The sequence below is a fragment of the Eubalaena glacialis genome, chromosome 1 (assembly GCF_028564815.1).
Source record: "Eubalaena glacialis isolate mEubGla1 chromosome 1, mEubGla1.1.hap2.+ XY, whole genome shotgun sequence".
Taxonomy (NCBI): domain Eukaryota; kingdom Metazoa; phylum Chordata; class Mammalia; order Artiodactyla; family Balaenidae; genus Eubalaena; species Eubalaena glacialis.
Window position 1 is genome coordinate 113,206,108 of NC_083716.1, and position 15,159 is coordinate 113,221,266.

General features: G+C 52.5%; 1 protein-coding gene across 2 annotated transcripts in view; it reads left to right on the forward strand.

The window, feature by feature from the left end:
* Positions 1 to 3,709: 3,709 nt before the first annotated feature.
* The window catches only part of LIMS2 (LIM zinc finger domain containing 2), a 40,892-nt gene continuing 29,442 nt past the window's right edge, over positions 3,710 to 15,159 (forward strand). The window contains exon 1 of one of the 2 annotated variants that reach the window (XM_061183017.1): positions 3,710 to 3,921. In XM_061183017.1, coding sequence (XP_061039000.1) covers positions 3,755 to 3,921 — 167 coding nt within the window. In that variant the 5' untranslated portion in view covers positions 3,710 to 3,754. Of the gene's footprint in view, positions 3,922 to 9,249; positions 9,380 to 15,159 lie in introns of those variants that run through there. The other variant, XM_061183019.1, reaches the window with a different exon arrangement.

Genomic DNA, 15,159 nt, shown 5'->3' on the forward strand with positions numbered 1-15,159 from the left:
ACAGGGAAATTCCTCAGCATGATAAAAGAGGTCTACAAAACACAGCTAATATACTTAATGGTGAAAGACTATACTTTCAGGCTAAGAGCAAGAACAAGATTCCTATTCAACAGTGTACTGGAGGTTCCAGCCAGGGAAAATAGGCAAGAAAAATAAATAAAAAGCATCAAGTTTGGAAGGGAAGAAGTTAAACTATATTTGCAGATGACATCTGTTATGTGGAAAAACTTAAGGAATCCCCTATGAAACTATTAGACTTAATAAACAAGTTCAACAGGGTTATCGGATACAAGATCAGTGTACAAATTTTAATTGTATTTCTATACACTAACAAGGAAATATCTGAAAAGGAAATTAAGAAAGCAAGTGCATTTACAATCACACCCAAAAGAATAAAATACTTGGGAATAAACTATCTAAAGTAGGGCAAGGCTTGTACACTGGAAACTACAAAACATTGTTCAGTGAAATTAAATAAAATCTAAATAAATGGAGAGACAACCCATGTTAATGGATCAGAAAACTCCTTTAGAGTCACACTTATCCCCTCTCCAACCATTCCTAACCCCTGGCAACCACTAAACTTTTTAGTGGTTGGAAAACAGAAAAAACTTTTTTCCTTCTCTATAACATAACTTTGTTATTTCAAAGATGTTATATGAATTGCATAGGATGTCATCTTTTAAGACTGGCTTTTTTTTTTCACTCAGCATAATGCTCTTGAGATATGTCCAAGCTGTGTGTGTATCATTCCTTTTTATTCTGCCTCCCCATGTTACCCTTGAACACATTTTTAGAATTCCACTTTGATTTATCTGCAGTGTTTTTTGGTGTACCTCTTTGTATAGATTTTTTAGTACTTGCTCTAAAAAGTCGTATATACATAACTTATGCACAGTCCACTAGTGTCGACATTTTACCATTTTGTAGTAGTGTCACAGGTTCCTGGGGTTCTCTACATTTTTTTCAGTCTATCCCTCTGTGTCCAGTTTGGGTAGTTTACGTTCCTCCATCCTGGGATTTCTCAATCTGGCTGGTGGAAATAGGCATTATTCTTGGCCCCGTGAAGGTGCCAGACACTGTTTCCTCGCACTATTTCCAGTGGTTTTCCCCGAGGGAGTAGTTTCTCACATGCACGTGCTTGTCAGCACTCAGCTGAGTACTTGAGGCGGATCCTCTGATCTTCGGAGTTCTCTCTCTGTGCAGCCTTCTCCTTCCCAGGATCCAGTCCCATGAAGTCCAGCTGCCTCTGTCTCCCTGGGCTCTCTGCTCCATCTTTTTTTTTTTTTTTAATTATTTTATTTTTGGCTGTGTTGGGTCTTCGCTTCTGTGCGAGGGCTTTCTCTAGTTGCGGCAAGCGGGGGCCACTCTTCATCGCGGCGCGCGGGCCTCTCACTATCGCGGCCTCTCTTGTTGCGGAGCACAGGCTCCAGACGCGCAGGCTCAGTAGTTGTGGCTCACGGGCTTAGTTGCTCCGCAGCATATGGGATCCTCCCAGACCAGGGCTCAAACCCGTGTCCCCTGCATTAGCAGGCAGATTCTCAACCACTGCGCCACCAGGGAAGCCCCTTATTGATTTTTAAATGAATTGATAACTAATTAAAAATATTTCGTTATAATTTCTAATATGGTAAATATTGATAGATAAAACCCACATAAATAAATGTATCCTTGCTCTACCTTGGTATATCCTTGGTACCAAACTATCTTTGGTATCCTCAATACTTTTGAGAACCACTTACATATATGAGTTTATTTAATCCCCACAAAATCTTTATTAGGATTATTGTTATCAACCCTGTTTTACAGATGAGGAGACTGAGGCCCAGAGCAGGGAAGCAGTTGTCCATCACACAGTAAGTGTGAGACAGTATCTGAACCCACGTAGCCTGACTCTGTGGTCTATACTCTTCAAACCACGATGCCACACTGCCCTTCAGAGCATGGGTTTTTCCACTTGTTACAGTGTTTCTAAGCCTCAGAGTAACCATTAGATGCCAGCCCAGCCCCTTTTTTTCCCAGGTGTCTGCACCCTTCTTGCCCAGCAGAATCCTCGGGCTCCAAGTGTCTTCATGTAGACAACTTTGGGGGTGGCCCCAGGGGAAAGATGTGCAGCTGATTTCTGCTTTGCGTTCATGCTTGGACCCCACACTTACGGACTCGGTCCTAATCGACAGACGTGCAGGTGGAATTACAGCTTCTCTGGGCGGCACCGGTCAGAGGCCTTGGGCCTCCCTGTATCTGGTCAGTTAATGGAGTAGCATTAGTGCTGGTCAAAGTTACCGTGCCCTGGCAGGGCTGGGGGTGTTCCCAGACCTGCTTCTCCTGGGGCAAATCTCAGACTAGTGAACAGCTATGAAAGTCTGGAATATGTAAGATGACTTTGAGCATTAATTGCATTTCCAAACAGATTCCATTTTTCAAAGAATACTTCCCATCAAGATTTCCTCGAATGATAGATTCCCTTAGGTGTAAACTCTTTCAGTTATACAAATTCAGTTCAGGAATTGATGTGTTGAGTAAAAGGATATTTGAGATGCTTTCAGCAACAGGAGTATGATACGCACTCTACAGTTAGGCAGCTCGTTGTACGTGTATAAAACTGACCAAGAATGTGTAAAACAATGTTCATTTAACAAACATTTACTGAGCAGCTTCTCTGGTCCAGGGGGTAGAGCAGTGAACAGGGCAGGAGCCCTGTTTACATTCTGGTGTCTAGCATATTTATAGCATGAAGGCAAGTCATTTTAAACAACATGTCAATACAGTATAACATCACTGGTTCCAGCAAATGGCTGAGTGCCTGCTCTAGATCTAGCTGGCCCTCTTGGGTGCTATGTTGTGTAAAAGTTCAACAGTTCCAACCTCGAGGGGTGTAACGTTTGATTGAAAAACGAAAACCAGTCATCCTCATAAAAGTTGTGCACGCGAATGCCGGCCCGCCCCTAGCAAGCACCACAAGTCCAGGGAGATCCCGGAGCAGCATTTACGTACTACACAGTGTGACCGATGCCCAGAGCGGGACGACTGGGGCTGCCCTGCTAAGTGCCAATCAGTGTGGACATCTGCCATGAAGAAACAGAGCATGCAATTGCAAACCCAAAAGGAGCACAGAATAACTCTGCAAAAAGATCACCAAATAACTCTGCCCAAATGAGACTGGAACAAAGGGGTCGTCAGCACCCATCTTGGATGGTGCAACTCAAGGTAATTTTTCTTCTTTCTACTTCTGGGCATTTCCCAATACAATGAAATTGTTATAGCAGAAGATTATAATTGATTTGACACAAATAATCCTGAGAATTTCCTTCATGGGGAAACAGTAACTGGCAGGGAGGTGTCTTAGTAAGCGTTCTTGGGTTATTCCATGTGGTTGCAGGTTCTCTCTTCTTGTGCCCTTGTCGGGGGGTGGCTTTGGCCTGTGTACCTGTTCTAAGCATCAGGCTTCCCAGGGGCTCATGAACCCAGTTTAGTGAATGCTCAGTTTAGCAGCTGCCAAACGAAGGCCACCCGGGGCGGCTGCACCTCTGCTGGCCCCTCTGAATTCAGAGGGCAGCTGTCGCTGCATTTGTTCTGCGGCCCTGGCTCCCAGCGGCAGGGCATAGACTTTCAATGGCCCGCCCAGCAGGCGCCTCCCCAGGGAGGCCGGCCCTTCCTTCCTCGGCTTCCTCCATCGTCTCCGGATCCCAGAAGCGCCTCCTGCCCCACCACCAGCTGCAGCCCAGCCTTCTGTCCAGGGAGAGACGGGGCTGAAATGCCTGGGGACCCCGCGGTGACCGGACACTCCCAGGGGCTGCCCAGGCCTTCTCCACGTGGCCACGCCAGGAGGGCCAGGCGGCTGCTCTTCCCCAGAGAAGTGGCTGGCGGTGCCCAGGGCAGGAGGCGGCAGGAGGAGGCGGAGTGGCGACTCAGCCCTCTGAGGTAGAGACGCTGCGTGGTGCCCACCGAGTGGCGCCTTTTGCTCTTGAGATGTGCGTGGGGCCCTGTTCCTGGATCTCCCTGCCATTCCCTTTATGCCTTCTAAGCGGTCATGCTAATGTCGCTGATGGGCAAAGGGACCATGGGGGGAATGCCCAGCTTACCTTGGCCGGATGCTGGGCCTCTTGCTGGGCAGGCCAAGGATGGACAGGCTGCGGGTGGGCGTGGGCACAGCCTATCTTTATTCTGGACACGGGATGGAGATGCTCCGATGGGGAGGTTGGCGGTTGGTCGTCCTCGTGGGAAAGGGAAAGTGAAACGGACCTCGGCGCATGGAAGAAAGGTGCTTTTAGAAGCAGGGAGAGGCTGGGGACCCTGCAGGTGAAGAACTGTGTGGTCACTGTGCACAGGTGGTTTCTTGTTGGGTGACAGAGGCCATGATGTTTGAGGTGCAAAAACGTGGCGTTGCTGAATGCCTGCTGGGGGGGCTGTTCTCTGGCCACTCTTGTTCCAAACTCGGGAGTTGAGTCAAGTCTGTCCCAGAGCCAAGGTAAGACTGAGATGCATTTTCCTCTTCAAAGTTCAAGGCAGGCAGTCTTTGGAAAGGAAGCCAGGCCACGAGTGGTGAAGCTCCTTGGCTTAGCAGCACCCCTGAGTAAACCACACTCTGAAGAAGCGTCCTGTGTTCTCCTTACCCTGAAGAAGGTCTCTGGGTCTCTTTGTTTGTTCTACAAGTGTTACAAGAATTAGTGGGTTACGATTCCACCAGCTTATTTCACTGCGCGCTGCGTGGTCCAAGAAGAAGTAAGGACATTTTGTGCTGGTCAGATGGTGTGTTCTGAGGGCATGCTCATATTTTAAAATAGAAAAATGTATTTGTCAAAATGACAAATGTTCTGGTGTCTGTGGGTGTGCTGCCCGCTATTCATTTCTCAGCCTGGGAAGCCTGGGCTGGGGAGAGGCTCCGGCTGAAACAGTCCAGGTGCTTCCCTGGCCCTCCCCAGGGATTCTTGCAGGCCACTTCTGGAACAAACTTTAGACTCGAAGGAGCTGGCTGATTTGAGTAATGTATTCCTACCCTACGAGGACCAGTGCTTGATCACCCCCAACACCCTGAGAGGGAAATGCCCAGACGCAGGGGGAGAGACCCCTGGGGCCCTCACATCACATGGGCTGTTGTTAACCAGGCGTGACACCCGTCCTGCCTGCTGGGAAGGCCCCTCTGCTCCTGCCATGGCAGGAGAGACCCTGAGACCACCCTGAGACCTCCTTCTCCGTCCCATTGCCATGTGGGGGAAGGGCCCTGGCTCTAGAGAGAAGGCCACTAGAGGCACCTGGAGACCCCCAGTTCCCACCGCCCTCATCCTACTGATTAGGCCATGCTGGCTGAGGGAGGCCCAACCCCTCCTTTGGCCCCCATGACCCCCAGCCCCCCACCATGGGACCCCTGGGCACAGGGCTAGCTCAGGTGTAGTGCTGGGCTGGAGTGGGGAGTGAGAGGGTGGATGGGCGGGGCAGCCAGGGAAACGCCCTGGGAAGGGGGTGCTTACAGATGCCCTGAGGCCCAGAGGGTGTGGAGCCTGCGCCCGGGGGGACCCCACGCCTCCGGGTCCCTTCTAGGACAGCTCCCGTGTCGCTCCCCTGCTTGCTTTGTGGCCCAGCCTTGACCTGTGACGTCTCAAAGCCTCATCTGTCCTGCTCTGAATCATCACATTAAGTGGGTGATTCAAGCCTCCCTTCTGAGTGTCATCAGGGGCTCCCTCCCTGTCAAACCCCAGCCTCCGAACTGCACCCTTTCCTCCTCCCTCCCTTCCACGTCTCTGCCCCCCTAGAGCAGGATTTCTCCAAGCAGTTATAATATTCCCTGTCACCTCCATTCTCCCCCTAGGGCGCTGCATGCCCCACCGCAGGGACCACCGTCTGCATGACCACAGTGAGGAGTGCTCCTAGGAGTGGGGCATTGCAGGGTCCGCCCGCACCCCTCCAGCTGGACTCAGGCCCCCTCACATGCATGGCCTGCTCTTGCCACCAAACCCAGGTCCCTCCCTGCCCTGCAACCGGAGCAGCTTGCACACGGGAGCAGTCATGCCCTCCGGGCTTCTGTGATACCTCACCCCTCTCGTCCTCACTCCCTGGTCCCCTGACCTCTCACCCTTGGAGGGCTCCTGGCTCAGCACAGACACCTTCAGTGACCTCATGAGCCCCAGGGTTGAAACTCCATCTGCACCAAACCTTCCACATCTTTGCAGAGATGGGACCTCTCTGAGCTCCAGGTTCACAGTGCCCACTCCCCCGCCACCTTCCCTGGGATGTGCAACTGTGGGTTTATGGTTTCCTTTGCTGTGCAAAAGCTTTTAAGTTTCATTTGGTCCCATTTGTTTATTTTTGTTTTTATTTCCATTTCTCTAGGAGGTGGGTCAAAAAGGATCTTGCTGTGATTTACATCATAGAGTGTTCTGCCTATGTTTTCCTCTAAGAGTTTGATAGTGTCTGGCCTTACATTTAGCTCTTTAATCGATTTTGAGTTTATTTTTGTGTATGGTGTTAGGGAGTGTTCTAATTTCATTCTTTTACATGTAGTTGTCCAGTTTTCCCAGCACCACTTATTGAAGAGGCTGTCTTTTCTCCATTGTATATTCTTGCCTCCTTTATCAAAGATAAGGTGACCATATGTGCATGGGTTTATCTCTGGGCTTGCTATCCTGTTCCATTGATCTATGTTTCTGTTTTTGTGCCAGTACCATACTGTCTTCATTACTGTAGCTTCGTTGCATATTCTGAAGTCCGGGAGCCTGATTCCTCCAGCTCTGTTTTTCTTTCTCAAGATTAAATGCACAAATCTTAACTGTACATTCCATGATTTTTGACAAATGCATACACTCGTGTGACCCAAGCCCCTATTAAGATATAGAACATTATCATCACCCCCAAAAGTTTCTTCATGCCCCTTTCCAGCCAATCCTTGCCCCCCACGCACACCCTGAGGCAGCCACCATCCTGAATTTTTTCCACCAGCGGCTAGTTTTTCTGCTGTAGAGCTTGATATAAATGGAGCAGGCGCTCTTTTGCGTAAGGCTTCTTTCACTCAGAGTCATGTCTGGAGATTCATCCACGTTGGTGTCAGTGTTGTGTCCGTCCTTTCTTAGACTCCGCCCCTGCACTCTGGCCCCACCCTCTCCCTTATTCCCCATGCCCCACCCTCCCGCTCTCCAGAGCACCTTCTTTCTGACCTCAGGGCCCCTGAACTTGCTGTTTTTTCCGCCAACTCTTTTCCTCATTCAAGCGTCACCTCCACTCGCCCCTCCACTCTAAAGCAGCCCCGTACACTGCCTTTTCTTTGCAGCACTTGTCCCTGTCTAAAATCATGTTTACTTGTTTACAGCCTGTCCCCCGCCCCAGCTAAACGCAGTGAGAGCTTGGCCCAGGTCCTCTTGTTCACAGCTGTACCCCCGGTGCTCATACACCATGAATAGTCTTGAATGAAGGGGTGATGAGTGAGTGAACATCTGAATAACCACTGCCAGGAAACTGCACGCTCTTTCTTGCAAATCTGACCTGTAGCTGCACCGTAGGAGGCTGGCCCATGACTCCTGGAGGCTCCACATCTCCAGTGGGGCTGAACGATGCCACAGTCGCCACCCAGCTCTTGCTGAGTTTGCCCCCGGCACAGGGAAGAGGCACGCTGGATGAGGGGTGAGCAGCAGAGGCCTCTGGTTTGGCCACAGGCAGATAGTCTCCTGCTCAGCAACAGTACAAAGGGAGGCTGGAAGGCTGGAGGGCAGGCATGGGATCCCCTACAGGTAGGGAGCAGGTCCCTTTGGTGTTTTGCCGTCTACTTTTCATCCCCTTTGGTTCCCACAGCACCCCAGTATTTCCTTAAGCATCCAGTCCATTTCTGGTGCACGGCCCCCAGCACACGTGCTTCTCTGTGTTCGCAATTACGGAAAGCATTTCTCTCTCAACAGGCAGACGACCCAAGAAATCATCCACATTTTACACTTAATCAACCAGCAAATTACAGTTAATCAGAATCAGCTAAGACACGTTCGCAAAAAGAACAACTGCAAACCACACTAGCTTCAAGGTGTCAGCTACTTAGGAACAGGTGCCTTTTCCAAGCTTATTCTGCAGATATAAGGCTGCACGGTAGTATCAATTCGTCTTTCTGAATTCCCTGTTTATTCATGGGTTGCTACTTTGCATGGCCATTTCTAGATAGTCTTTGTCTGTGGCCAAGAAGTAATGCGCGACGTTCAGTCGGGTTAATAGACCAGGCAGCTCAGTTCTGCCCGCCTCCCCCCCGCCCCCCGACGGTGTCATGTGGGCCGTCTCCAATTATGAGCTACACTCCACCGCCCCGCTAGAAATATCTGCCTTCGGGTAGAGTGAGGCTTTTGTTTTGTTTGTTTGTTTACCACTTTTCTCAGAATAGATTCCTTAAATGGTTTTATGTCACCAGGTCACTTTAATGGCTCTCCTCTAGCTTACCAAGAGCGAGCGCTTCATCATAGGAAGGAGGAGTAGTACCTGGCCCTCCACCCCAACTTCGGCGTTCGGTTTGTCTTCACAAAGTACCTTCTGCTGGGTTAGGGGGCTGATCACAGACTTGGATGAAGTGGTAATTTCCTGGGGAGGGCACTAGGTAATCTCCTGGCCTGGCATCTAAGTATGCAGAGCCAGGCTCCTGACTCCGAGGGGCGCCCCTCGACCTTGACCTCCCTGGAGGCGGGGCTGCGTGCACTGGGAGTCCCCAGTGCCCCGGGAGGGAGTCGGTGCCCAGAAACATCCGTCTGCGGAATTAAAGCGCGAAGGTGACCCCCTTTCCTGCCCGGGGCCGCAGCAGGGACTCCGGGCTTGGGGGCCAGCGGGGAGGGAGGTGGTCTCAGCACCGCCGCTCTCTCCCCCGTCCTCCCACCCCCTGCGTGTGTTCGCGTTCCAGGGCGGCCCGGGAGAGCGGAGGGGGAGCGCCGGGTGGGGCGCCCCGGCGGGGCGAGGGGGCTCGTTCGCGTTTGTTATAACTTCCCTCCCTTTTAAAGGAAAGCTATGCCCGGAATCCGGGAGGTGGCGGGCGAAGCCGGCGGGGAGGACGTGACCCGCGCCCGCCGCAGGCCGAGCTCGGGTGTCCCCCGAGACAAGGCGGCGCGGGTGGCGCGGCGCCCCCCTCCCCGCGCTCCAGCGTTGGGCTCCCAGCGCCTCGCCCGCCCCCGCCCACACCTCGTGGGCGGGGCGGCCCCCCCCCCCAGCCCCGCTCTCCGGCCGCGGCCCCCACCTCCCGCTCGGCGGGCTGGGCTGGGCTGGGCTGGGCTGGGCTGGGCTGGGCGGCGGGCGGAGCGGCTCCCGGCCTTTTTTGGGCGTCTCCTCGCTCCGCGCGGACCTGCGGGCGGGCGCTCGGCGGGCGGCGGCGGCTCTGGGGGTCCCGAGGCGGCCCCGGTTCGGCGCGCTCGGCCACCATGACGGGAAGGTAACTGCCCCCGGGCGGAGGGCGCCGCTGGCCAGGGAGGGGGGCTGCGCGACAGGACCCCCGCCCGCCCGGTGCACGCCGGCCTCGCGCGGCCCCTCCACCTCGGCCGCTCCCGGGCGGCAGCGCCGGTCAGGTCAGCGGCCCCTGCCCCGCGCGTCCCGCCCTCCCGCCGACCCCGGGCAGCGGCAGGTGAAGGGCCTGCCCCGCACGACGGGGCCATTAGCCCCGCCCCCTCCGGAGGACCCGGCTCGGGGCTCAGAGGGGCCGGGGACTCGCTCAAGGTCACAACCAGCTAAAGGGCCGGGCGTCAAAACCCAGGCTGTCGGCTTCTTCCAGCTTCCCTGTGTGATCCTGTGAGGCCTCACCTCTGGAGCCTTCTGTTCCCTCTTCTGTAAGCCAGGAATGGTAAAAATGGTAAAAGGTCTGTCTGGGGGCCTGGCCAGAACTGCCCCCAAACATAGGCTGCACGGGGATGGGCTGGGGGCAGGAAACTCCCCCAGGGCTGGCCCAGGTTCTGCTCTCATACCCCTTGTGGCCATTTCACAGATGGGGTGACTGAGGCCACAGAGCCCGAGTGACTCACCAGACCAGTCACATGTCCACCAGTTTCTGGCCAGTGTTGGCCTCTGCGGCCCTTTCTGGAACGTGGCTGGGTACAAGTGCATGACTCACGGCTGGGTGGGAGGGGCTGGTCTCTGAGGTCCGGGCGCCCCCTTCCAGCCAATCCCTGGGAGGAGGATGCTCTTCACCACCCCTTGACTTGGGCGGAAGGGTGGAGGGAACCCCGTAGCTTTGCTGGGGAAAGGGGCTTGGAGAGGCAGTGCCCAGGAATGGGGAGCGGCCACTCGGGACAGCGTGGTGGACCCAAACCTAGGTGATGTGCAGGGCGGTCACCCAGCCTGCAGGGGCACATTGATCGCTATTAAGGTTGTGGCCCCGAGTCCTAGGGCAGCCCCAGGAACCAGCACGGATCCTGTCACCTGGGGAGTCCTGTGCTTCATATGCGATTTGCTGCCCACTTCGCAGACCTCCTGTCCCGACCCAAGTCTGTGGACAAAGCCAGCCCCCAGTGCTCACCCCTCCTGGTGCGCTCGTGTCCTCCGGTCCCTCGCAGGGCGCCCCTGCCGGCTGCCTCGCTCCGCACCCTCAGAGCTTCCGAGGAAAAGAAGGGGGAGAGAAGAACAGGGACAGAATCAGGAGCAGCGACAGATGGGTGGGTGGTGGGGTGGGGGTGGGACGCGTGGCAGGTGGTTCTCCCGGCGCAGACGAGATCGTAGGGCAGAGCCGCAGGGTGCCAGCTTCTGTAGCAGCTTCTCCCCAGATGCCCTGCGTGGGCGTTGAGGCAGAAACCCGGACGCACCTCTGTTCCCTCAGCAGGAGTCCTCTCAACCCTGATTCCCGGGGGTCTTCCAGGGAGAGGGGGGCCGTCGGGTCAGCCAGGCGCAGCCCGGCAGGAGAAGCTGGGAAGGCAGGCGGTGGGGGGCGGGGGAGCAGAGGCCAGCCTGCCCCAGCTGCTGCCTGGCTCCAGCGGGCGCCCTGAGCCTGAAAGATGCTGGTCGTCAAGTGACACAGGGACCAGAGTGAGCCTTGGAAAACACTGAGTCGGGTTTTTCCTTGTGAAAGTAAAGCTGCTCATCTTAGAGAGTTAGGAAAAACCCAGAAACAAAAAAGGTAACAGAAACATTAGAAGAAAGAAAGAAAACACCAGCAGTTCCACTCCTCAGAAATGCCCTCAGGAACATTTTGGTGGCTTTCTTCTTTTCTTGTGGTGTATTCATTCTCCTGCTCATTTGTTTTTCACAAGCTGTGAGTGGTCTCCACCCTCCTTTGAAGTTTGCCTACCACATGCGGCATCATGCCAGGGCTGGCTAGCCTCCCCTCCCCACACAGGCATAGGGGCCAGGCTGGCAGAGCAATGGACATTCTACCCAATCTTTGGGGTGGGCGAGGTTTTTCCTGTCCCAGAAGCTGTGAAGTTTCATTTTCATGCCACCATGCCCTCCGCACGTCCACTGCCCCCACGAGATGCCAGGGCAGTTCTCACACCTGGATGCTGGTTCTCCCCACATCATCCCTTGCTGCCCAAACCAGGCTGACCTTTGGAAATGACCCTGTCCTTGTACACCTCATGCACCTTCTGGGGCTCTCCCTGCCAACGGCATAAAGTCCCAGCCCTCCATGGGACTGGAGCAGATGAGACCAGAGGGAGGGCAGTGGGGAGCCACTGAAGTGACCTGGAGTGACATGCATGACCAGGCACTTTGGAAATACTCCTCTGGGGCTGCTGAGGAAGAGGTGGGGAAGGAGACTGGCCAGGAGGCAAGCAACGAGAGAGCCTCTCCTTGGCAGCCACGGGGCTCGAGAAGACTAGACGGACTCAGGGGACCTGGGGGGTGGAGTCTGGACCCAGGGCGGATCCAGGAAGAGGATGCCCAGTTTGTGGTGGCAGGTGTGGGAGTGGACACAGAGCTGGTTTGGGCCATGAAGCATTCGAAGAGCTGTGGTGAGTCTAGGGGGAAACCCTGAGACTGGACATGAGGGCCTGCAGCCCAGGAGAGGGCTGAGCTAGGGCGGAAGAGTGAATGAGGCCTGGAACGTGGGCGTGGTTGCTTAGGGAGCAGCTGTGCTGTGGGAAGAGGCTCAGCCCCAGCTGCAGCCCTGGGGACTCTGGACCTTGAAAACACCGCATCTTTGTCCCAGCTGAAGGGGCCTTTGGCATCACCGGTTTTCAAGCCCGGGTGGGTTACGTCCCCTCCCCAGGGACCTGGCCTGGCAGCAGCTCTCTTCCAGAGGGAGCCTGGGACCTGGTGCTCGCAGCAGTGTGACTCAGTGGCTTGGCCTACCCACCAAGTCCCACCCACCACATGACCGGCATCCGCAGAGGCTGCCAGATCCCAGCTGGGTCCCACGCTCGGTATGGTGCAGAGTGGGGCTGCTAGAGCTCTGTCCTCACACCTACCAGCCTCCCCCGACCCCGATGGTGCTCCCAGCTGTTCCCCACCCTCCTCAGGAATATGACCAGTGACCCCTCAGCAGAGCAACCGGCCGAGGTGCAGCTAGGGTGGCAGCCAGAGCCCTCAGGACAGCACATGGGGCTGTGATGGAGTCAAGGGTTTAAGCAAAGTGGGACGCGGGTGACACGGGATGTGCAGCGGAGGCCTGAGCCCCAGGCTGGGCCCCGCCCATGGCCCCTCACCCCCTCCCTTTTCCTCTGCTTCTAGTGTAGACTCCCCTCTCTGGCTGGCCTGACCTGTAGCGTGTGCCCAGTTCCGTACTATAACAACACCTCTACCTGGGCTCACTTCAGGCTACCCATGTGATGTGAACCCGTTCACGAAATTCCTGAAAACTGAGCAGTCAGCAGTGTGAGCTGGCACAGGATGACCCGGGCACACCGCTGGGGAGAGCGACCAGGCGATCCCTGCGCAGCGGCTGGCCCGCCTCTGCAGCGGCACGGCTGCTCCCTGCTCCCACCTACCACGTGCAGATTCTCACTTAAACCTTCCTGGGGGCTTCATTTCTAGGTGGGGAGCGGGGCAGAGGGAGGTACCTGAACTGTCCTCCTTGTGCTGTTTATTCAGATCTTCTGAATTTCTGATGATGTCTATTTACTCGAATTTCCTGTGAGGCAAGAAGGTTGGAATACACCGTTCATCATCTCAGGCATGCCAAAGGACCTGGGCGAGTCGTCTTCAGCCCCCCAGTGAGGTTGGCTCTGGTGGAGAGGCTGTTTGTGGTGGTGTTGCTGGCTCCCCTGGGGGTGGCACTAACCACTCAGCCAGAGAGGCAGCGCCATCTCATGCCTTGCTGGCGGCTGCCCTGGCCCTTGTCTCTGCCCTAGTAAGTGACATAGTTGCATTCATCACTACGTGTGTACTGCTTAAACATTTGAGATAGGAATCCCATGCCATGAAATTCACTGTTTCAGAGTGTACAGGTCAGTGGCTTTTAGTACATTCACCAGGTTATGCAACCATCACTACTAATTCTAGAACATTTTCATCACTCCCAAAAGAAACCCATTTGCAGCCAATTTCCCCCAGCCCTTGGCAATTCCTAGTCTGCTTTCTGTCTCTACAGATTTGCCTGTTCTGGACGTTTCATATAGATGGAACCATACATTATGTCACCTTTTTTTTTTGCCTGGCTTCTTTCATTTAGCATCATGTTTTCAAGGTTCATTTATGTTGTCATATGAATCAGTACTTTGTTCCTTTTTTTAGCCAAATATTCCCTTATATGGATATACCACATTTTGTCTATATGTTCATCTGTGGTGGACATTTGAATTGTTTCCACTTTTGGCTCTCATGAATAATGCTGCTGTGAACATCCCTATATATATTTTCTGCTTTCTGGAGCATATACCTAGGAGTGGAATTACTGAGTCACATAGTAACTCTATGTTAAACTTTTTGAGGAATTGCCAAGCTGTTTTCTAAGTAACAGCACAATTTTTACATTCCCACCAGGAATGTGTGAGGGTTCCAGTTCTCCACGTCCTAATTAATACATCATTATCTGCATTAGTAGGTGTAAAGTGGTATCACATTATAGTTTTGACTTTTATTTCCCTAGTGACTTGTGATGTTGGACACCTTTTCAGATGCTTATTGTCCACTTGTATATCTTCTTTGGAGAAATGTCTACTCAAATTCTGTACCCATTTAAAAATTGGATTCTTTTTATTGTTGGGTTGTAAGAGTTCTTTTTGTATTCTGGATATTAGACACTTGTCAGATATATGATTTGCAAATACTTTCTGCTGTGGATTGTCTTTTAACTTTCCTGATAGTGTCCGTCAATGCACAAAAGTTTTAAATTTTGATGAAGTCCTATTTACCTATTTATTTTTGATTGCTTGAGTTTTTGGTTTCATATCTAGGAAACTGTTACCTAATCAATGGAGATTTATACCTTTGTTTTTTCCTAGGAGTTCTTTAGTGTTAACTCTAATATTTCAGTTTTCAATCCATTATGAGTCAGTTTTTATTTATTTTTTATTTTTATTTTTTATGAGTCAGTTTGTATATATGACCTGAAGTAGAGGTTTAAAATCATTCTTTTTCATGTGGTTATTAAGTGGTTCTAGCATCATTTATTGACAAGACTATTCTTTCCTCAGTGAATTGTCTTGGCAGGCTTGTCAAAAATCAATTGACCCTGGATGTATGGGATTATTTCTGAATTCTCAATCCGATTCCACTGATGTACGTGTTTATCCTTATGCCAGTACCATACTGTTTTGATTACTGTAACTCTGTAGTAAGTTATGAAATTGGGAAATGTGAGTCCTCTGACTTTGTTCTTTTTCAAGTTGTTTTGAACAACTATTCTGAGTCCCTTGCATTTATTTCCATATGAATTTTAGGATTAGCTTGCCCATTTCTGTAAAAAAGGCAGTTGGAATTTTGATATGGATTGTGTTGAATCCATAGGTCATTTGGGGGGAAAGGTATTGCCATCTTAACAATGTTAGGTTTTCTAATCCATGAACATGGGATGTCTTTCCATTTATTTAGGTCTTCTTTTATTTCTTTCAACAATGTTGCATAGTCATCAGTGTATAAGGCTTACACTTCTTTGTTTAAATTTATTTCTAAGTATTTTTTTCTTATTTATTTATTTTTTTTGGCTGCATTGGGCCTTCATTGCTGCGCACGGGCTTTCTCTAGTTGCGGCAAGCGGGGGCTACTCTTCTTTGTGGTGCGCGGGCTTCTCATTGTTGTGGCTTCTCTTGTTGCAGAGCACGGGCTCTAGGCGCATGGGCTTCGGTAGTT